This window comes from Pelobates fuscus, chromosome 12, assembly GCF_036172605.1.
Source record: "Pelobates fuscus isolate aPelFus1 chromosome 12, aPelFus1.pri, whole genome shotgun sequence".
NCBI classification, from domain to species: domain Eukaryota; kingdom Metazoa; phylum Chordata; class Amphibia; order Anura; family Pelobatidae; genus Pelobates; species Pelobates fuscus.
The window spans coordinates 23,304,659-23,328,564 of NC_086328.1; the positions used below are offsets into that span (position 1 = coordinate 23,304,659).

At 39.1% G+C, this 23,906-nt stretch overlaps 1 protein-coding gene across 3 annotated transcripts in view; it reads left to right on the plus strand.

The window, feature by feature from the left end:
* The window catches only part of PIEZO1 (piezo type mechanosensitive ion channel component 1 (Er blood group)), a 123,523-nt gene that overhangs the window by 59,174 nt on the left and 40,443 nt on the right, over positions 1-23,906 (plus strand). For all 3 annotated transcript variants that reach the window (XM_063437630.1, XM_063437631.1, XM_063437632.1), the window contains exons 6-11: positions 7,304-7,478; positions 8,353-8,566; positions 15,070-15,241; positions 15,369-15,482; positions 17,148-17,238; positions 21,397-21,494. In XM_063437630.1, the coding sequence (XP_063293700.1) occupies positions 7,304-7,478; positions 8,353-8,566; positions 15,070-15,241; positions 15,369-15,482; positions 17,148-17,238; positions 21,397-21,494 (864 nt within the window). The remainder of the gene's footprint in view (positions 1-7,303; positions 7,479-8,352; positions 8,567-15,069; positions 15,242-15,368; positions 15,483-17,147; positions 17,239-21,396; positions 21,495-23,906) is intronic.

Genomic DNA, 23,906 nt, shown 5'->3' on the forward strand with positions numbered 1-23,906 from the left:
GAGAGAAAAGGGAAAGGGCAGAGAGTTGGACATTAAGGAAGCCTGGAAGGTAGAGGGAGTGAGCAATACAGGAAGTTTGGACTCCGAGACAAGGGGATAAAGAAGTTGGCAGACTTCAAGACAAGAAAAAGGAGAGCTGGGAGAGTGGGGTTTGACATGGTTTCCGAGAAAATGCCATAAAGCTGAGAAATTCAGAGGATTGAGAGCGATAAAAGGGAGATGGATAGATAATGTGGAGGGTAGATCGAGATACACCTATAAAATGACAGACCGTCCATGATAATAGAGGATAATGTGGTAAGATGGAGAGATGCAAAGGAAGATAGATATAAACTGGAAATAGGCTGATTGAGATAAAGATGAGGGGATAAGTCTGAGACGAGAGACACTGATAAAGACATACAGAGATAAAGTAACAAAATAACTGACATCAAAGAGTTCTACATTGACAAACTAGATAGAGGACTAAAAGGCAGAGTTTAGATGGCACGAAGACGATGTACGAATCTGTGTATTATTGTTATTATTATTATTATTGCCATTTATATAGCGCCAACAGATTCTGTAGCGCTTCACAATATTTTATATACCTACATATACACATTACACGTGAATGGTGGACCGCATGTTCAGCCCTCCACTTATATGCTCATCTACAATGCTGCCCTCCTAAGTAAATGATTCTGACTCCCTTGCTGCCGAGCTCATTGCGGTGGTTATAGTGCAGAGTATTTCTGTGCTCTCTCATTATTTTAAAGGACAGAATCCAGTGTTCACATCATTGCTGCCTGAACTCGGACACCGTGCATTGTTCACTTTTCACATTATCCAAGGGGATTTAGGTGCTAGAAAGCCATGTGTAATATGAAAGTGCTCAAAATGGTTTCGCAAAACATTTACTGGGGAGTTGTGCCCAAAAACTTTTCGAAACATAAATTGAGCTGTAGTGTTCCCTTTAATCGGATTTATTATGTAAAACAGATTTTGTTGAATGCGCGAGCAGACTTTTTTTTTCTGTATAGTTTGTACAATTCTGTGACATAATCTAAAAGAATGCATATAGTTGCAGGGTTGTGTTTAACATGCAGTCACAGCCTCAAGAGAAATGCTTCTGGGATCTGATGGGAGGAGAACGGAGTCAACACTTTTCAACTATTTCCAGTTACTATAGAACGGAGGTGTAGTGTTTGGGAGGATTTCAGAATGTTATGTTTTTTTACTGTAATCTTCTAAAAACCAGAGAAATGTTCTCATAGAATTGGGTAGAGAGGTCCGTACGATGGGATCTGCTCGAGACAACTGTTTTAGTAAGAATATAAATTAAAGAGAATTAGTAGGAGGCTTTGAAAAATGTTCCCAAGTAATATACACATTGTTCACTACTGGTTCTTCCAAAGGACATAGCCCCAGTCTAAGGCCCCGGGTCAGTGCTGTCTATCATCATGGTAAAGTCGTGTATCTTTCATTATAATTCTTCTGAAATATTTGAAAGAGCCGTTTATTCTGGGCAGGTAGACCGCGTGCAGGAAATACCTGTTACAGGGCAAACAATAGCCCTGTTACACCTTCCCCAGCAGCTACTGATTAATATGGATTGTCGAGCAACTTAAAGGAACAATCTAATGTTAGGAATACAAATATGTTTGCTTAACATTAGATTGTCAGAATACCGGTTTAGATTTACCCATCCCCCGAAGTTAACCAAAAATAAGTCTTACTTGCCTTTGGTACCCCAGAGGGAAGCATTGGGGGCTAGTAGGCATGCGCGACAATCATAATCTCTATTGGGAGCGTTCGTTGTCATCATGCTTGCGAAGATACTGAATGTTGGTTCTGCAGAGATTGCCGTGACAACCACTACAGGTGGCTTTAAGAGCAATGGAACACTGACCTTTATAGGCAGTGTTTGTCTTGCTGAGACCACAGGGACAGGCTTTGTACACCAGAACCACTACATTAAGCTGTACTGGTTCTGGTGCTTAGTGTGTTTTAAACCAGCTTAATAAACTGTAAGACCAGTGGCCTATAGTCATTTAACTTTTACATAATTTAAATCAATACTGCACTCATACACTTGGGATGGAACATACACCTTTTGTACTTACTTTTCACTCGAGAGAAAATATATATATTTTTTTCCTTTTTGCTGCTTTGATTTGTTTCATTTAAAAAAAAATAAATATACTTTTTTTGTGACCGTTTTTGCTTCTTTAACTTCTTAATTGAAGGGATACAGCAATTTCCTTTATATGATGACTTATACTGGCATGAAGATAATATACGTAATTAAAAAAAATATATATATTTAAACATCCAAAAATTCATAAAATACGGACTTGGCAGAATTATATCTTCAAATCTTTAGCAAGTATTTGTAAAAAAAATTTTCATACATGTTGTTTAATGTTCTGACATGCACACTTTACAGTTGCTTGCGATCACTGCTTTTACCGGTGAGAACCTCTGTTTTTAAATGCAATTAAAATGCAAGCCATAACTGGTTACATTTATAATTGAGGTCTGGTGAATGACTTTGTGGCAGTAAGTGTCGCTAATTGGCTACAATTACCATTGCGTGCCCACAGCCTGATGCACTGCATGGTTAATGATTGTCCAAAATGTAAAGGTCAGCATTTAAAAAAAAAAAAAATTTTTTATCTGTGAATACAATCTTAATTAACATCTCAACTCACGCTATCTAAACTTCTATCTTGCAGGTCCATCAAATATTACAGGTTCATTGATAAACCCAAGATAAAAACCGGTTACTATGTGTACATAAGGTTTTAATCACTAAACCAGGGTTTATGGATTATCAACTAGGGAGTTGAGAAACTGACGCCAAAATACAGCGTAGCAAAAATGGTTTGAACATTTTTCCAATTCAGTTCTTTCAGCCTAAACTAATTTAACCACATGGACACCTACCAGATAAAAAAATAAGTAAAAAAAAAAATAGGGAATTGGAGGAACAATTTAGACCTCTAAATCACTTTAGCTTGCTGAAGTGCTCTATGTGTGAAGAGTGCATCCTATTTTTATTTTTTCATTTTCTAAAAAAGTTAAATTTTTAATAGAAATAGTAATAGCTGTAAATTAACCTTGTTACACATCCCTGGCTGTCAATCAGATGACCAGTTCTGTTACTTCCTGGTTTGATTTGGCTCAGTGGAGACAAACTCAAGAGGCAGTAATTGCCCAGAGCACCTGCCTTACAAAGACTTCTCATTGAGCTGCATTGGGAAGTCTGTGATTGGACAGCCACAGAAAGTCTGGGCGGAGTTAGAAGAGGGAGGGTTTGCAAAGGCTGGAGACAAAAGATCTGCAGCATTTACAGGCTGTTATTAGATATACCTAGTGAAAAAATACATAATTCAATGCTTTCATTGGAGGTCTAACTACTAAACAGTGTTTTCAAAGGATCACTATAATGCCAGGAAAACAAACTCATTTTCCTGGCACTATAGGGTCATTAGGTCGCCCCCACCCTCAGGGCCCTCCTCCCGCTGGGCTGAAGGGGTTAGAATCCCTTCAGCCACTTACCTTTCTCCAGCGCCAGGCTCCCTCTGTGCTGGGGAACATAGAAAAGCATTACTCAATGCTTTCCTATGGACGTCCAGCGTCTTCTCACTGTGATTTTCACAGTGAGAAGCGTGGAAGCACCTCTAGCGGCTGTCAGTGAGACAGCCACTAGAGGCTGGATTAACCCTCAGTGAAACATAGCAGTTTCTCTGAAATTCCTATGTTTTCAGCTGCAGGGTTAAAACTAGAGGGACCTGGCACCAAGACCACTTCATTGAGCTGAAGTGGTCTGGGTGCCTATAATGGGCCTTTAATTTTTTTTTTTTTTTTTATTTTAGTTGGGCAGTGGACTATTTTTAATGTGTATTTTATCTATTTATATAAGCTAAGTTTTCATAAATAGAAACAGTCATGAGCTTATCCTTTTTTTTTTTTTTTAAATTCATTCATGGACTATGTATTTACATTATGGCGTTTACTACTCTTACCAACACAGCCCTCCCTAATTTGATAAACTGCTTTGTCTTCTATGTGTTCGTGCAAAGAATGGTTAGCAGACTGAAAGCACAACACATACAGCTGAGAATGTCATACGTTTTAAATTCTTGTCTCCGTAAATGTATCATTCATCCAGCTGTGCAACTGTTCTAAAGTCGAAACATTAAAGAAACAATATCCCTTAAAGCTAGGATATTGCACGTATCGATAGTGCTTGTCCAAGCTATGTCTATAAAGTGTCTAAAAAACAAACAGACAAAAAAAAAAAAAAACACTTCTCACATCACATACCACATTAGTTAGATTTTTTTTTTATCTGCCATTAGTATTTAGATGCAGCTATTAAAGATCTAAAACTATAATTTGTGCAGTAATTCAGTCGCATGACCACGGAGGTTTCAGGAAGAAGTGTGATGCTTAATATAATTATGTGATCTATGCTTTGCCAGTTTGAAACAATTGATATGTAAATCAGTGTGCATGGCAGTTCACATACAGTGATACTCTGCAGAACTGGTTATTACAGGATTCAGAGCAGGTGCATTAAAGGGACACTGTAGGCACTGTAACCGCTTCATTTAATTTAAGTTGTTATAGTTTCTGGCGTGCCCTGGAACCGTCCTTTTAATTCAGCATTAAAGCCTTTTTACAATTTAATGGTGAATGAGAGTCCCTAGCAGTCCATCCCCCTGTGCTTCTTGGACTAATGAGGAAGCGTTAGTATAAGCAACAATTGGATGCTGTGATTGGCCGAGGATGCCAGCGAACTGCTTTCAGCCTATCACAGCATTCATTGCTGGTATGAATTGGTATGGCTAGAAGGAAGTGAGTGTCTCTGTTGTAGCAATACCTCTATTTGGGGCCAGGCAGTGGGCGGCCAGGCACACTTTTTTAGTGATGAACTGATCAAAACTGGTTGAACACTGAATGGAGAGACAGTGCCAGAGGTCTCCAGGAATTATAACCAATTTCCTGAGATAAATGATGACCGTGACTATATTGTCCCTTTAAGGGAGGGACTGGTATTAAAAGCACAAGCTTGATTAAATGCTAAAATGTAGCTCTGCACTTGTATGGTGTTACAAAAAGCTAAACTACAAAATAGGCAATGATAAAAAACCAAGATGACAATTGGCAGGTTGGCATAACATAAGTTAATAAATAAAGAGCAAATTATTGCATGCATTCTGTACAAACATTGTGCTTTTTGAGGGCTTCCTGTGGAATCAGGACTAGAGAGTGCAAATGTACAGATTTTGGAGTGTGGAATGGTCACTATTTATATATTCATCTCACAGAACATTTATAATATTTGTGAATATGGCATGTAAAATAGCTAACAGAAGGCTCCATGATAGACATATTTAGATGGCATGATCAGGACCGTTTTATGTACGATGCCATTTTGGATAATTCATGTTTCTGGGTTTTATTATGCCATTTTATGCAAAAATATACCCCGTTTGCTCTGGGTGTTTTCCTCTGAGATAAAATCGGAATCATGGGAAATTCGTTTGCACTGAATGCCCTTTGCAGGAAGCACGCTTAATGTTAACGTGAATTTGTATTGGGTCATTTACTTACTTATTCCAGACTTAGACTACAGCTTTTATTAATGTGATACATTGTGTTTGGTTCCATTCCCGAGGGATAAGTGCAATTTTTGAATACGGCAACATCTCTTACACAACCTCCTGCTGATAATGTGGCAGGTGGTAAAAAAAAAAAAAAAAAAAAAGCAGCCAGAGTTAGAGAAGGGTAAGTGACCTGCCCCCGTAACCCTGTAAATGGAATTTACTGAACACAGCTGCTATGTTGCATGATAAGTGACCTGCAACATCGAGTGACAGTTGACGAATAATGTAACCTCTGTCCTGTGAGGACCTGCCGCTGTAAATAGCATTGACGAATACCGCTAACCCAATCGTATGTTGGCAAAGTTTTCAATCAAATTTGGTTGATTTGAATTGAAAAGGTCTAAAGGCAAGCTATTGACATTTGCATTGCGCTTATATCAGTGTCTTTCCCATACTTTGCAAACCATGATATTAGTGTGAAATCCCATATTTGCTTTCTTCATAAAACCGTTGTTAAAAACACATATTTTGCATCCTGGAAATGTGTTGCTCTCATTTCAAGAGTCCTAAATCAGAGGAATGCAGCTGTGTACCTTGAGAAGGCGGCTGCTGGAGTAATGCCAAACGTTCTGCTTATAATGAAAATGTAACTCTTTCAGTAGCAGAGATTTAAGCCATGCGTTGCCGTATGGAAAAAGACCAACACAGCGTAAAGACGTTTGACATAAACCTTTTAATTTATATCTTAAGGAAATTCTACTGATGACTGCCAGTGACTGAATGGGGAGATCCCATGCTTTTGTTCCTTAAAGAATAATAGTGCCAGGCTTATCTCCGTTACCGCTCACGCTACACACTCTCATAGGTCCTTCCAATGATTTCCTTTATCCCTCTAGTATTAAACAAAGAATTCTAGTACTCCTATCCAAAGCCCTCCATAACTCAATCTTGATATCTCCAATAATTAGCACAAGCATCTTATCTCAGGCCTTTCTTTCTCTGCTCGGTACATCTTCCTACCTCCAATTTTCATATAGAGAACAAGACCTGTGCCTGCCCCATTCTTAAGGGAGTCCTCTTCCTCATCCATTTACACCACCCTCAGTCTTTTTTCAAATCTTCAACATTCTTCTTTAAAATCAACGATCCAGACACATTTTCTCCCTTTGGATTTCTACTGTGTACTCCTTGCAATCATTCTTCACTTTGCGTTACGTACATTTTTATTCTTGTGTATTGTTGCCTCTCTTCCTTATCTGACCTGCCCATGTTTCGTTCACCAATTGTACAGTTTTCCAGTGTTGGCACTTTTATAAATAATAGCTGATTAAATAGTCTGATGTATCATCTCACTGTTGCCATTTTGGGTAGCTTAGTTGGTTATGGCACCAAGTGTAGTATTAGTTCAGCCCTCACTGTAGTAAGTTTTCTTTTTTCTTTTCTTTCCTGGGTTGATTCAGTCTGATATATTCCCAAGGTCCATTAAATGGTTGCCATTGAGTTGGGTAATGACATCTGTGAACCCATGGCACACGTCAAGCAAGAGAAATGTAACCTTTTAATCATTGATATTATTCCATTGGCACATGGGACCAGAACTCTGAAAGCTGCCTAACTGGCTGGAGATACCTCATGTTTAGAATATTATGTCTTGCATTGAATGTTATTATTATTATTTTTTTAATGGATTTCTCTGGTATCTACAGTTGGAAGAGGAGGGTATAGAAGCTGAACACAGAGAGAATGTTGATACAGAAGAAGAGGAGGACATCCTGGTGTCTCAGCACGATGGTGATTTGGCCTTACGGATCAAAGAGGCGGCACACAAGCTCTTGGAGGCGGTGGGAAAGACCTTAGCCATAATACTGCTGGCTCTTGCAGGTAAGTGATTAATGCATAACCCATTCTCGACCATACCCTCCATAAATGCATTCTTTGCAGTCTACAATTTCTATCTAAGTTTAGATAACATGGTTTCCCAATAAATGAACAGATGCCTCAGGTTTTAGCTTTGAGTGCTGGAAACTCTAGTTTGTGTCAAACTGCCCAAAAATGGTTAAACAGTAAAAAAACAAAGACAAAAAAAAACCCCACCCACCCCCCAAACAGACCAGGAGTACTGAATCCAAAATGTTTGCACAATACTGACTAGTGTAAGCTGAAGTGGTTAGGGTGCTTATAGGACACTTTGAACCACTGTACCCTCTTGCATCATGTATGGATGGCCAACTTCTATGCGATTTACAATGAACTTGGAGGAAGGTATTCTTCTTGTTTCCTTCCCCCTCCAGTATGTGTACGTAAGGTCATTGCCATTCTTTGGCCTTCTTAAAGTAAAATATGAAGTATTGCTATATAACGTTTTAAGTAAATTTAAATGTTACAATGTAGCTATTCACACATTGTGTTTCTTGGACACGTGGGAATGGTAATAAAGTGTGATTGTCTGAATCTATGTAATTAGCTACCATAAAATGTTTGATGGAATCCAGATTTCCTGTAAAAGCTCTATTATGGTACCTCTATTGTGGCACATTCCAAGATGCGCATCCAAGGTTCATCAATGTAACAAAATCTTTTCTGAAGATTCCAAAACAGGCAGACATCAGAAATGATGAGGTTCCATACAATCTCTTTACGTACATTCCATACATGTTTTCTTAAATTCATATTGCGTTTTATTTTCTGCACGTGTTAATCATAGGAAGGCTTCTATAATAATGTAATTCACTTCCGTTCTACTTTATTGCTCCAGGTATCACTGTTCCCTCAGCGTTCTCGGCTGCGTATTATTTGGCCTTTATTGGGCTGTGCACGTGGTGGGCCTGTCACTTTCCCATCAGCCGCCTGGGTTTTCATGCGCTGTGCGTCATGATTGGATTTTTTGCTGGTGGTCACATCATCTGCCTCTACGTTTACCAGACACAGTTTATACAGAACCTATTTCCCCCGGAACAACTATGGGCAAGGTATGTATGGCTGAAGCTTCCCTGGATCCAATGCCAAATTTACCACTGGTAAATGGTCCTGTAGGCTTCAATGTGATTGCTATTCTTATGTCAAAGTAAAATGTATCTCTGTTCAGATAACCCAGCCTCCTAGGTATAAAATAATGAAATCAATATTAAAGTGGAATTGCAGTGGGTACAAAACTAATTGGCTATATAGAGTCAGTACTATTTAATAAACCATGAATTTATGGAGAATGACAAGGGAACAGATTTAGACCAGAACAGTTCAAATAGAAAAGATCTTAAACACCGCTATTTTAGCCAAAAAACAAAGGTTCTGAACAGAGCGCTGTTTGGGCAAGTTGCTCTACTCATTCATTTTTAGTGTTGCCCTAGGCGTCAGTTTCATTTAATTTTAGTGTTGGTTGCCCCAGGGCTGATTTCTATACATATCTTGGGCTGGTCTCTGTTCTGAATTTACATTCAGAATGATTTCTGCAAGTTGAATAAACCAGATAAAATGCTACGTGCAGCCAATAGGAAATACATGTATTACAGATCCGGTTTCCTATTGGCTGAACGCCATTTTCTCAGAATGTTCTATTAAGTGTTCTTTCAAGTCCGTGGTTTGACCAGCACCAGCCGCAGATTGGTTATTTTCAGCTGGGAGTTGGCAGGCGGTACTCCTGTTTAGAGTGTCTGTACGTTGCGGTTGCTATGGTTTGCCTGTGTCAGTCTAATGAATGATAGCTGTGATTTCTCTCTGTGGATACATTATTTGTTAGAGAGGCTCCTTTGGCATAAATCCTTGTTTGACTAACGTTACAGGTATATTAGCATTTGCTTCCAAACACCTCTGTAACCATTTTGCTTTTACATACAGTTTGGGTTTGATCTTAAATGGTTACTACAACTGCTTTTTCTCTATATATTTTTTTTCATATATATAAATGTTTAGATTTAACATATTGTTTTGTTTATTATCGCCTTCTAGCTGTTATTTCAGTCTGGTATTTGTCCACCTTCTTCCTGATGTTATGGTCATGGGATCTTGCAACATGTGGGCTACTTGTTGTTGGATATCTATCACTGTGATGGTGACTGGTTCCTGTTCTGGCAGCGTGCAGTGGTCTGCTTTCAGGTCTAGAAGCCACTGGGCCTAGGTGTTATGTGATGCTTCTTTCTCTGAGATGCTCTTCCAGTACTGTTCAGTCTCTGCTATGGGTGGGTCTTGGATGGATATGTTGTGGTTACCCTGCAGCTGTACATCCACCTTGGATGGTTCTTTGGTAAACAGGGCATTTATTCTATTGGCCTCTGCTTCTCTGGTGTATCTGCTCAATATGGTTGCCTGTGTGCTTAGCCACTTCCAGGGCCGCTAGTATGGGCATACCTTTGTATTTTCTTAGTAACTAGGATCTATCCTTGATGGTTCCACCTTTGTGAAGTTGATCCAGCTTACTAGCTTCCTTATGTGTTGCCTATATCTTGGTTTCCAGTCTTCAGTCTCCATGGTGGGCATTGGTTCACTTTCAGCTTGATCTTCTAGTCAAGCATTTAGCTATGAGATGAGATTTAATTGACCCAGTTTGGATACCCTGTAAGGTTGTTTTGAATAGCTTCAGTTATGTATTCAGTTTAGAATCCATTACCATTATTTATGTACACTTTTAAACTACCATGGAGTAGAACCAGCATATGTTTATTTACCAGTGTCTTGAAATTATTTGAGAAATAAATACTCGTATTCATGAAATCAGTCATTGGCTGTTACAATTTAAATTAATCTCTAGGCAGTTGACACCACTGTGGATCTATTTTTATTGGATATCTAGGAGTAGCCCTCTCCATGCCGTGGAGGGTCTGTACACAAAGATTCTTTTAATTCTATATTTTTTCATATGTTCTACGCCACCAGCACTGATATGCCTCTATTGGCAACTTGTAGTCCTTTTCTATAAAAATTTAGACGGCAACGACTTAAACAATACACGTTAAGTGTAATCATGCTGGTGCACTGATATTGGGTCCCAGAGTGTGTATCTAATTTTTTTATGGTAGTTTTATTAGCTGTAATTTTGACAGCATCATAAAAGAGGATTTGCAGGTCCTGGTTAATATTTATTATCATTAAAACTTCAGCTATTCAGAATGTTACGATTCATTCTCCTACATAAATCTACTGAACATCCTGAGTGAACACACAAATGTCTTCCCTGCCCAGCAATAGCAGGAAGCCAACAGTCCCCTTACCCTGGGTTCAGTTTACATCCCTATGTATTAAAGGACCACTATAGTGCCAGGAAAACATACTCGTTTTCCTGGCACTATAGTGCCCTGAGGGTGCCCCCACCCTCAGGACCCCCTCCCGCCGGGCTCTGGGGAGAGGAAGGGGTTAAAATCTTACCTTTCTACAGCGCCGGGCGGGGAGCTCTTCTCCTCCTCTCCTCCTCCTCTCTTCCCATTCGGCTGAATGCGCACACGCGGCAAGAGCTGCGCGCGCATTCAGCCGGTCTCATAGGCAAGCATTATCAATGCTTTCCTATGGACGCTTGCGTTCTCTCACTGTGATTTTCACAGTGAGAATCACGCAAGCGTCTCTAGCGGCTGTCAATGAGACAGCCACTAGAGGATTTGGGGGCTGGATTAACCCATTTATAAACATAGCAGTTTCTCTGAAACTGCTATGTTTATAAAAAAAATGGGTTAACCCTAGCTGGACCTGGCACCCAGACCACTTCATTAAGCTGAAGTGGTCTGGGTGCCTAGAGTGGTCCTTTAATTATATAAATAACTTTATACTTGTACAAAAATTTAGAGGGTGAATGAGACTTTTTCAAACTTGGGAAAAACTCACCGAAACAAACATTCCAGTTGGCTATAACTTTCTACTTCACTCTTCATTTTTGTAATCTTCCATTCCACGTCCTCTTTAATTTCTCAATCCTGAATCTTTTCACTGAAGACTGTAGTCTTTTTGTTATGTTTTTGCTGAAAAGACCAGTGTCCGATTTGAAGACCAACCGCAGAACGCTGTCTGAGAATTAAAATACACAGAGCAGATAAATAGGGAAGAGGTGTAATAAATATTGCATTCGTGGTGAAGAAAGATAAAGGCAATAATAGTAGCTTTACTATAATTTGGGGAAATTTGAGGTTTCTCAAGATGTTTCTCTTCGTCTTGAAGACTAGGCTAGATAAAAACAAGAACAAAAAAAATCCATGGATATTAATTTTCTAAATTTTTTTTTTTTACCTTTAAATAAATGTTTTGCGAAATTTGAAAACCTTACTCTTTTATCAAGTTTAGACTTTGTAAAAGCGATCCTATTTTGCTATGTCCCTGGTTAGAATGAGATCCCTATGGAACACTATATGACAATGAGTGAAAAATTCTGGGTACCAAGCAGAGTCAATTTTCAGTGTAGAAGACTAAATATTGTTGGCATATATATATAAGAATACAAGTTTCAAACGTCTCAAGCTTTTTATACCCTAAAAACATCCAAATCTGCTTCCCAGCTGCCAAGTGTCCCAGTCAGATTTGAAAATATTTAAATGACTTTTCTAAACTATTTTTTTTTTTCTTCACTGATTGGCTCATTCCATTCAACCACAAAAAGGTACCTGAAGCTAGATTAATTGCGGAATTTGCAGTGCTTACCCCAAGGTACATTGTACACCAGAGCAGGTTTTTCCACTTGCGTAAAATATTGCTGATTAAAGAGACGCTGTGATAATATATATATATATATATATATATATATATATTTTTTTTTAGAGTATATAATTTCAATAAATTCATTGCATTTAATTTTTCCAAAGTGAAAATTCCTTCTTTTTATATATATATATATTTTTTACTTTTTCAAAATGGAATTACCCTGTATCATTTCCAGTAAATGGTTCTTTCAAAATAGGATATTACGTGAAAAAAAATCTTATTTTTAAGACCGTTCCCAACATAATTCCCTTGATTTATTCCACAGATTTGGGGATATACAAATTTTCATTATTTATTTAGCGCCACCAAGCCCTGTCTGCTTAAACAGTATCTAGTATCTACAGTTTGAAAAGGGAAGAGAAATAAAATAAGAAAAATACACAGACCGGGTTATTCAATAAAGGATGAGTAACTGATCAGGGACATTCCTGGACTTTGACATAATAATACAAGATTGTTAACAAATGTATAAATGTATGTACCCTATAATGAATAACCCTGTAAGTGAATGTGTTCCCTTTATACAATATTTTATTTGTCAGTAAAGCTCACAAAACCGTTTCTCGTTATAGTATTTTACAATTAATGTGTCCATAATAGACATTCCAAAAAAGTATCTTACGCTGCCTTTATGATCCCTATTATTCCAAAAGGTTTGACGGTTTAAGCATGTAGGGTTTATTTACTGAGAATTCAAAGTGAATTTCAAATTTAAGGACGAAGTAGCTGAAATGGAAAAGGGGAGTAAGAAAATGTCTCCAGTTTGACAAATTTGATCTTAAAGGGATACTCCAGAACCTAAAAGCATTTCAGCTTGCTAAAATGCCTTGTGCAGTGTGTGCTCTTTTTAATTTTACAAAAAGGAGAGAGATCAATAGAAAATAGCACTTTTGTAAATTAACCTTGTTGTGATCCCTGGTTATCAACCAGACACCCAGTTCTGTTTCTTCTTTAGTTGTTTAGCTCAGTGGAGCTAAACTCAAGAGGCAGCAATTGCTCAGAGCACCTGCCTTGCAAAAACTTCTCATTGAGCTGCAGTGGGAAGTCTATGATTGGACAGCCACAGAAAGTCTGGGCGGGGTTAGAAGGGGAGGGCTTGCAAAAGCTGCAGACAGGAGATCTGCAGCATTTGCAAACTCCTTTTTTTTTTTTTTTTTTTTAGATCCATCCACCGTGAAAAAGCACCCTCCATTTAGGAGGCTTCTCTACCAATCATAATGCTCTTGTAGCTTTCTTTGCCAGTGCCGAGTTGTTCTATAAATCCCATCAACAGCAATATTTTAGGGGCACAGCAGGGATTTTTAGAAGTTTTAGCTCATTTCTTAGCATGAACTTGTTTGGGCAGAGTGATAGCCCAAGTTCCCCAGTAATATGTTTCAGTGAAGGGGTGTACTTCTAGCTGCAGCAATTTTTGTTAAATGTCCCGGTAGATGAGGAGGTGGAATAATAGTTCTTGTAGTGTCCCTTTAAACAGCACTTTCTCAGGAAATTAGTCAGAGAAAATCTGGTTTTCCAGTAACTAGCAGGCCGTAAGTTATTATTTTTTTATGTTTTATTTTTTTGTGGTTTCATGTTTCTGTGTGGAGTTCTGGATTAGCCTCACCACTTTGTAAATGTCCCCGTGTGTTGTTGTCACACTGCTTAAGGTTAAAACATTTTTATTTTATTTTTAAATATAAGATGAGATGGATTGTAAAAATGGAAAGAGAGGGGATTTTTCTGATTTAATTAAGGAATACATATGTATGCAGATCAGAGTATGTGAGATGCATGAAGCTTTCCAGAATATTTAATAGAAATCATTTAATTTAAAATCATGTACAAAAGCGAGGATGTTAATCAGGAGAGAGGAAATCATTATGGAATGGTAATGGGCAGAGGGAGCAGTATATGTGTTATGAAACACCTAGAAGGTGAAGGGAACAAGGGATGGATTGTGATGGAGAATCCCGTGGGAAACCAAAAATGGCATCCCATTTCAAAACCAGTTCTGCGCCTTGAATAAAGACACATTGGGGGCACCTTTTTGGGTTAGGATCCAAAGTGGAGAGGTGCAGGAAGGAATGATACAAGGGGGGAATAGAAATTAGAATTTTCTTTTCATCCACTGTCCAAGAGTATTGAGTCATCCTGGCTTGGAACTCAGACCATTTTCTAAGAATTCTGTAGATGTCCAAAAATTCATCACTATTTTTAAACGTTTTAATATTTTTTTTCTTAAAACTTGTAGCAATAGAGCAGGGATTAAAATGATAGATCTATACGTACGCACGGGTCTTAATAGAATGGATCTGATTTTCATTCACGTTCAGGTAGATCTGGTCCACTGCAAGTGTTTGAGTGTGTAGCTGATTTTAAACAAAAAACCTTTCAAAAACCAGAGCAAATATTGGCAAACATAAAGAGCAAATATAATTTGCCAAGAAGAGAAGAATTAACCCTGAAAGCGTTGTAATCAGATTCATCTATTGTAGTCCTAGCGGCGGAGGTATTACAATGGTAAAGGAATATTGTAATCAAGAATCGCGTTGCCTCCCAGCAGATCGTGAGATATTTAGGAAATTGGAAGTGGATGAAGAAATTTCTTGTTCAGCTTTTGGAGTGAAGAATATTTTAAATCTGAAGGAATACCTATATTTAACTTCTTACCTACTAACTTGCACGTTTTCTTGTTTTTCCTTTTCATATTCAATTATTTTTGGTTATTTTCGTCTCACCAGTAGGCTTATTTACAAGAGCTGCTTGTTCGCTCATATGTCGCAATCGATTTCATTGCTGCGTGTTGCTCTCGTCGCAGGTTATTTGGTCTGAATGAAATCATAGTTCACTACAACTGCACAGGAAACATCGATGATCTCATTCTAAACCAGAGCTTTGATTGGCCGGTGTATGTGAACCCTGGAATCCTGCTGTTACTTTATTACGGTGTCATCTCCCTGCTGAAGATGAGAACCTGGAGAAAGAGACAGGTTAGTAGAGAAGAGATCTATAAGGCAAACTGGCCTTCCTGGCTCTGACCATGTTTGCAAAGCCGCTCACATTGGATGGTCATGTGTGGTAGCTGTATTAATGATAGGGATTATGTCTCTGGTACAGGAAGAGGTAAAGAGTGGAGGATGTGTGGCCCAGAAATCTGACCACGAACTTATGGAGTTGGCAGAAAGGCACATGTGGGACAAGGAACGGTATAATCTCAGAGAGGAGACTAGGGTGAGACCCTATCACTAGTTTCTGTTATTCCATTTAGAATATCAAGTTTTAACATAAGGGGGGGGGGAGGGGGGGGGAGGGAGGGATTTATCTATATAAATGTGTAACCTGTTCATTATTCCAGGGGGTAAATTATGTTTTTAAAACACAGACTGCACAGTGCATTATTTTCTTTAACGCATGGTTTAACTGCCGCCTGTACAGTGCGGTGTCTTGCTCTTGTGACATGAATGTTCAGGGACTGTCGTAATATTCATTCTGCTCTTTTTCCGATAATGATGTGTCCAAAGGTGAGCTGAAAAGACAGAAACTGCACAATTCGGTCTCCTCTGCTAGTGTAACGCCCACTAATCTCAGATGGACCAAGACCTGTATGTCCTAGTGCTGTCAAAGATAAAAAGAACCGTAACACAAACCCCATCACCAATACCCTAGCCCTAAAATACATAATATGACTGTATAGCAGTGAAGCGGATTTTATGGGATAATGGATTAAACCCTTAAAGGTATATAGTGCCAGGAAAACAAAGCCGTTTTCCTGGCACTGTAGGTTTAATAGGTCTCCTCCTCCCTCGCGCCCCTCTCCCCCACCCTCCCGCGGTGCTGAAGGGGTTAAAACCCCTACAGCCACTTACCTGAATCCAGCGCCGATGGGCTATGCCATGGCTCCTTCCCCGCGCATGCATTAGACCTCCCCATAGGAAAGCGTTATTCAATGCTTTCCTATGGGGAAAATCTGACGCTGGACGTCCTCATGCAGAGCGTGAGGACGTCCAGCGTCAGCTAACGGACCAAAAGCCAGTTTGGATTCCGGAAGCGCCCCCAGTGGCTGTCTGGTAGACTTAGAGCTGCAATGTCAAAACACATCACAGCACCCAGACCACTTCAAATAGCTGAAGTGGTCTGGATGATTACAGTGTCCCTTTAACCCCTTAAGGACACATGACATGTGTGACATGTCATGATTCGCTTTTATTCCAGAAGTTTGGTCCTTAAGGGGTTAAGGACACAGCTTCAGGCGTAAAAGGCCAGCTTGACGGAAAATCTCCGTCATATGTCCTTGAGGAGTTAAATCGTCTTCCACATTGAGAATATATTTATTAAAGCCAGTCCCGTTTTAAGTTAAACACACAATTTTATTTCGAACTTGATAAAACTAGGAGCTTTCTGACAGCTTTGCTGTAAACTACCGTCCATGACATAGCGTCCACTACACGATCCTGCAGCATTAATTCATTTATATGATCGTCATTGGATTAATGCTAATGATCTTGTCTAAAGTTCAGTGAGTACGTGTGTATTTTAATATTTCCATGTGAATCATTTGAGCAGGTTTAGTTATTCCATCTGGATGCTATTATTGAATAACGCATATTGCTATGGGTGCGGTATGGGGTGCACATTACCAGCCTCGTGGCAGCTCACCCACATGTTCTGCAGCTGAATAGAACGGCGGATTTTCCCATCGCACTATAATGGTTCTAGTATAAACTGTTCTGTAATAAGTGAAAATGAGGAAAGGAAAATAACTTTCAAAATTATCATCAAAAGAACCCGGTCATGTCCAAACTCGACAATGAGATCACTTTGTACAACTTTTTTTTCTTTTTTTAGTTTATTTTTTTTTATTTAATTTTTTTTTAATTTCCTTTCTTTCTCTCTCAGCCCATGTTGCCAAATACTGAAACAGGAGCAGCAACCAATCTCCAGGATTGCACTGTGCATGACCTCCAGTCTGCGCCTGCTCGGATCCCTGGTAAGACCTGTTCAGTCCTCTCCCTGTGCCGTATAGAACTTAGTCAGTACGGAAATACACACACACTGACATAACTCTGGCACTCACCCCCCCCACCCCCCCTTCCCAAATTTCTCTCCCTAACAGACACACGCCCTCACTGATGCATGTTCTGACACTTTCACTGAAACATTTACAAACACACACATTAACACTCACACACACTAACACAATAAAAAAAAAAAAATTAAAGTTTAAAGTTCAATCCACCCAGACTCCTACCTTTGGGAGTGCTGCAGTGGATTTTCCCTGTGGTCCAGTTGGACTGGCTGCAGCTTGGCGGGTGGGCAGACAGGTGAACGGTGGAGGTGCGCTTCTTAGTGATGCCGGAGTTACGTCATATTATGGCTTTGGCATCACTGCGGGTAGCGCGAGGGAGCTGAGCAGGAAGAGCTCAGGGGGGAGTGCTCCCTTGCCGCCCACCTCAAAACAGCAGCGCATGCCAGCCTTGGGGGGGGCCCTGAGGTGGCCAGCTTCTTGGCCCCACAGGAAAAGAGGCTGGCAAGGTATTTCCCAGGGCACTTGAGGGGTGGCTTTTTTTGCAGCCCCCTGCAAGTGCCGCCTTGCCCCTGCAAATGCCTTGCCAGCCTCACTGTAGGTACGATGCTGCACACACGCACTCAGGGTTTTTCAGTGTGGGGTTTATTCACTAAACTGAATTCTAGCAACTTTAAAATCTGTGACATGTCATGATTCCCTTTTATTCCAGAAGTTTGGTCCTTAAGGGGTTAAACACCAATTTTGCCAATCTGATTTTAACGTGCTACAGTTCGGAGCTCAGCAAAGTGTCAATTGTTGGGATTTATAATAGCTGACCTAAAAACAGCTGACTTTGGCTGTTTTATCCTAAATTTGAAATTCATGTTGAAGTCACGTTGGTGATTAACCCTATTGACCTCTGTTTTTACCGAGGCAAAACTGGGTCCAACAGGATTAATCAAAAACACAAATTGTCCCATAGTAGGTTGTCGAATGGTTTGTGTTTGCATCATATTACCACGTTGGTCTAACATCTGCACCAATTTCACACTGATCAATCCAGTTTACATCTATAACTCTGTCACCAAGGTCGTGCAGAGAGACCTCAATGTCACAACAGACCGTAAATTAGGATTCATGTGAACCAATCCTGCCATCGGGACTTAGGCTGAAATACAAACTTTCTGCTCGTGGAATGTGACTAGCTGTCTGTATATTAAAGTAATACTCCAAGCACCATAACCATACCAGCACACCGTAGTATTTATGGTGCCAAGAGTGCCCTCCCCCCTCCATTGCAAGTAGTCAAACTGTTATTAAGAATTGTGTGACTACTTACCTGGGATCTGCTGGTCGCTGCTTCCTGCCTCCACTACCTCAGCCAGAGCCGTATGATCTCTGTCTGAGCGAAGCCCGGCGATGCAGTGTTTGTGTTTTGTAGTATTCCTCTAAAGAAACGTCTCTATTGACCTCATGCTTGGGTTAATATTGACTACACATTGTCCATTGCCACGTCCTTGTATTTAATCTCTCTAAACATTCCATTCAGCCTTTCAGTAGGTCATTGGGAGTTTAGCAGAGCCGCTGTGGTTTAAGTGTGGTATACGTTTCAACACAAACACCCAAAAGAATGCAGAATAAAGGCTTCGACCTGGTGCCCACAACCTCTTCCTCTAATACCGTGGCTGTTGTCTCAATAATTCAATAGACACAGTGTAGCTCAAATAGTAGATCCACAAAATGTTTTAGTACCTACTGTCCATGATACTTTGCCGTTCTAAAGGCCAGCAAAGTATCATGAGAGTAGTAATTCTTCTACACCTGGAGATCTATATGCAAATACAATCTATAAAACAGTATAACACAAGAGATGGTGTAGGATGTTTAAAACACCATAAAGTGCGCAGATATATAATGCACTCACAGGATGGAGTTAAATTGCAGACAGAAAAAGGTTTCTTTAAAATTCAATGAAGGTCAACATCTCCTTTTAAACCTTAAATATAAAGGAGAGACACAAGGACATAGTGCACCAATCTGACAGATGACAAAATAATTCATTCAAGTTTCCACTCACAAGATATGAAGTAAAATGCCAGCATGTCACAAATCTCAGACCTCACAAATCTCACACCTGGAGATCTACCTTTTGGGCACCCATTTATTTGTGTATGCTGGGTTATGAAGTCATAAAATAAATGCGGGCATACGTCCCGTAGTGCTGTACATACATCTGGCATCACGGCAATAGTCGGGGCAACTTGGCATACAAGAGAAATTGAAAAACAAAATCTACTGTTTTTTGGGGAGTGGGTTTCCTTTTTGTGGGGTTGTTGTTGTTGTTGTGTTTTTTTTTTTTGTTTGTTTTTTTATGTGTGTGTTTTTGTTTGCAAAAACTGTCAGCTAAGTAAAATGTAGATATTGGCTGTGCAGGCGAACAAACATCTTAGATGTGACCGTTCCTTTCCAGTTTAGAGTAGAATGGAGCCAATACCTAGTGGAAATGTGTGACAGCCACAGTGCTACCCTCTAATACCGCAAAGGTTGAATTTAATTCAGGGCTATGAAGTCTTTGGGCACGTGTGCTGGCATACTGTCCGTAGTGCTGTATGTAGACTCAGCCTGTGCCTATCAGAACGGAGTCCGACTATGATGGGTTATGAAGTCCTCATTCAGGCTTTTTCAGTGAAGCATTAAGGGATCGGGGGAGTTTGGTTCCTCTAAATGTTCAAGATAACGATTGTCTGAGGAATGCAGCTCGGTACTTGTTTTCATAAAAACTGGTCTAGCACGATTAGCTGGTCTTACCGGAATGTCCTGTATCTGTCAAGGAAATAGCGTATGACTGGCGTGTCACCAAAAATCTAGAAAACCTTACAAAGCTGATTGAGTTGGGTATATTTGAGATTGTGTATCCAAGGCGATTGTGTGTATACTTTACACACCGACTTTTAAGGTGGCATTTTATGTGTCCTTTTTGGATCCTTTTGTAGCGTCACGCTTGCTGGAATCACTTACAGCTAAACGCTTGCAATGAATGTGTACATATTATGAATAAATAAAATGTAATTAGCCTCTTTGCAAGTTTGTCGCCTTTCTCCTGTGTTAAAGCTTTTCCCATATTTAAAAAAAGAAGCATAAACGTAATGGATATTCTCACAGTAACTATTCCCTCGACAGAAGGCACAAAATGGAAAAAATAAAAAATAAAAATGTAGGGGAGTTACCCATAAATTGTCAAAGTTATCAGAAAACTGTTTGTTAAGCACCTATGTCTAAAACCTGCTTGATGCTCTCACAAATTGGATTAAACATTAGTTACTGGGTTTGGGTTTCTTTTTGTTTGTTTTATCCAAAGAAATGTTTTATTTATTTATTTTCTGGTGTCGGTGTGTATAGACTACATTGTGTCAGGATCGAACATTTTAAGTAATCCACCAGCATCACAGGTAAATGGGGCCCCAACCAAGACTATAACTGCTACAGTGGGCTGAAGTAGTTATGGTACCAAGAGACCCCCGGTGTCATTCCACATTAAGTAGTCCAATGCCTGCACTCCTGAACCCCATTTCAGTTATAGATAGTAGGGTTCTGCATTAGATATATTAATTTCGTCTATATTTGGACAGAAAGCATGTTCTTTGATCACCAGAAGACACTCCTCAGACAATGAATTATGTCCAAAGACGCATGGAATTGATATCACAAATGCATAAGATGGAACTTCTGCTTTTGCAATATCTGAAGAGGGGATGGTAGGGATGTAGGCCCCAATGGAACCCATGTAAGTGTCAAAAGTTTTGATTCACGTATTGTGGGACGACATCAGAGGACTCCTAACACCATAATCACCATATACATGAGCCCTATAACCTATTTAGGAGTAAAGATATGCCAGGAATGTAGTAATATCCATTTATTTGTCTAGCCCTGGTCCAGATGTGATGAATGTTCATGGCATATAAATCATGGGCCAGTTTCTTATGTAAACTGGACAGGTTTTATTCTCTAGTTTGCCCCTTGCTATGCACCTATACTAATTCTTCTTGACTTCTATTTTACCCACCTCAAACAGTAAGAGAACATTGGAAATAGAAACCAATAAACTCGCTAATAAACTTTATTTAATGATTCCTACAGATGAGGCTCCTCAAAGCGCCAAGGACCAGAGCCCACTTCACGTGCTGAGCAATGTCATCTTGAACCAAAGCTATGTGTGCGCACTTATTGCCATGATGGTATGTAGCACCTTTTTACTCCTAGACCACCACACTCCTCTATTTTTTTCTCTCAACGTGATAGCTGTACAATATGACAGAAATCCCACTACACCCACCAGCATGTAACAAAGATCCAGTCAATTTGGTTTTCATATGCAATCACCATTAATAACTTTCATTAGCTATTGCACTAATAAATAAAACATAGAAAATTCCTTTATTTTTAATTTTTAATAACTTGTTTTAACCTTTTTTTTAATACCACAGGATGCTAAATTTATTTTGCTTTTACGTGTATTTTAAAGGGACACTATAGTCACCATACAACTTCAGCTTATTGAAGCAGTTTTGGTGTATAGATCATGCCCCTGCAGTCTCACTGATCAATTCCCCAATATTTAGAAGTTAAATCACTATATTTTTGCAGGCCTTGCCACACCATATTGCATGTGACTTACACAGCCTTCCTAAACACTTCCTGTAAAGTGAGATCTAATGTTTGCACTTCCTTTATTGCAAATTATGTTTAATTTAGAATTTCTTATCTCCTGCTCTGTTACTACATTGCTACACCTTGCAGTAGCTTCCCGTTTGTGATTTAAAGTTCAATTTATAGAGCAGGAGATAAAAATATCTAAAGTAAGTCAACAGCCGGTTGGAAATGAAACCAGAAGTGTGGCTAGGGCTGCATACACAGTAACAAAAGTGATGTAACTCCTAAATGGCAGAGGATTGAGCAGTGAGCCTGCAGGGGCATGACCTATACACCAAAACTGCTTCATTAATCTAAAGTTATATTGGGGACTATAGTGTCCATTTAACAGTGTTCCTTTAAAGTTTTAGCATGTAACATCACAATCCAGTTCATTGCATTGGATAATGAATATCAGAAACATCTATCTATCTATGCTCTTTGCTCCGATTGACAACTGCAAAGGGCAAAGTTTATAACCGTGATTGACAGGGAGCCAAGATGGAGGCTCTCTGTTTCAGGATTAAGATATATAGAGTGGTATGGATTTCGACATTTAATTTTTTCAACCTTGCAAACATAGATGTATTAGATATAAGAAATATGCCAACCTAATATTACAAATCCTGCAAAGTGACTGTGCCCCTTTAATATTTACCTCTGGACGGAGCATTCGTAAACTATTGTCATTAATCATTAGAACTTTATGAAAGAATTACATCGCAAACAAACTATATGACACTAAATAAATTGACTGTAATGCAATAAAAGGGACGCTGTGTTAAACAGGTATTTAGTTGGAGATCGACTAATAAACCATTTTTCACGGTACGGAGTTTAAACAAAATGATTAAATGTTATGAAGTGGATTGGCTGCTTACAGGGTTATTCTAATCCCCATTGTGGATATAGCCTCCAGTAACGTTCTACTGATGAATGATCTATATTTTAATCCACTGTTATTTTACATTTGTGCACGTGTGGGCTTCCACTAGTATTTAAAGACCTTAGAGTTTCCTAACTATGCCATAATTGTATCCCTTTATGTACGTACTGTACCGGAGGGGACATTTGGGGAGCAACATGCCTAATTTGTGTATCCCCCTCCTTTATTTTCCTCTGCACGGCAGCTGGTAGATGTTCGAGGGCCAGTTTGTTTGTGTAAACTTGGCAGAGGCCCCAGAATAGTAGAGTCAGATAGAGAATGTCACTAGCTTTAAAAATAAATAAATAAAAATGGTTAATTTAAGGCTCTTACTGATAGCTGTCTGTCTGCAGCTAGCGAATCAGATGGCACAGTGTTATGACATCATTGTGTGTTCTAGGCAGAAATAAAGATTGTTTGTGGTTCAAATTCTCCCTATCACAGCATCACTACGGGACATGTTTTATGTAGCATAGACATGTGTTATTTGCAATCTGTGAATTATGTCACACGTAATTAAAGGGAAATAAATGTTTTTTTTGTTTGTTTTGTTTTTTTTAATGAAAATGAATATTAACTCCTTAACCCCTTAAGGACACATGACATGTGTGACATGTCATGATTCCCTTTTATTCCAGAAGGTTGGTCCTTAAGGGGTTAAAGCATTAGCCAGGTGTTTAAAAAAAATTTTTTTATTTATTTATTTTTATTAAGGAATTCTTCTGTTGTTTGTTCTTAATGACTATTACTTAAATACCTGCTTAGTTATTTTTTGTTACATACATTTTTAACAATATTTTAAGTTGCTAGGAGCAACCATCTTGCTTTTAAGGCAGACTGAAACTGATGTCATTGTATTACACATTTCTCTCAAGTTTTAAAAAGTTAAACCAGACATGTTTATCCTAAAAATAGTTTGTAAATTTCTTTCAAAACTTTTGGCGATATTAAACCTGTAGAAAATGTTAGAAACAGAACATAAATTGTTTCATCAAACCTTCCGGGTTACCAGACAAGTGGTGGGCGAAAGCTG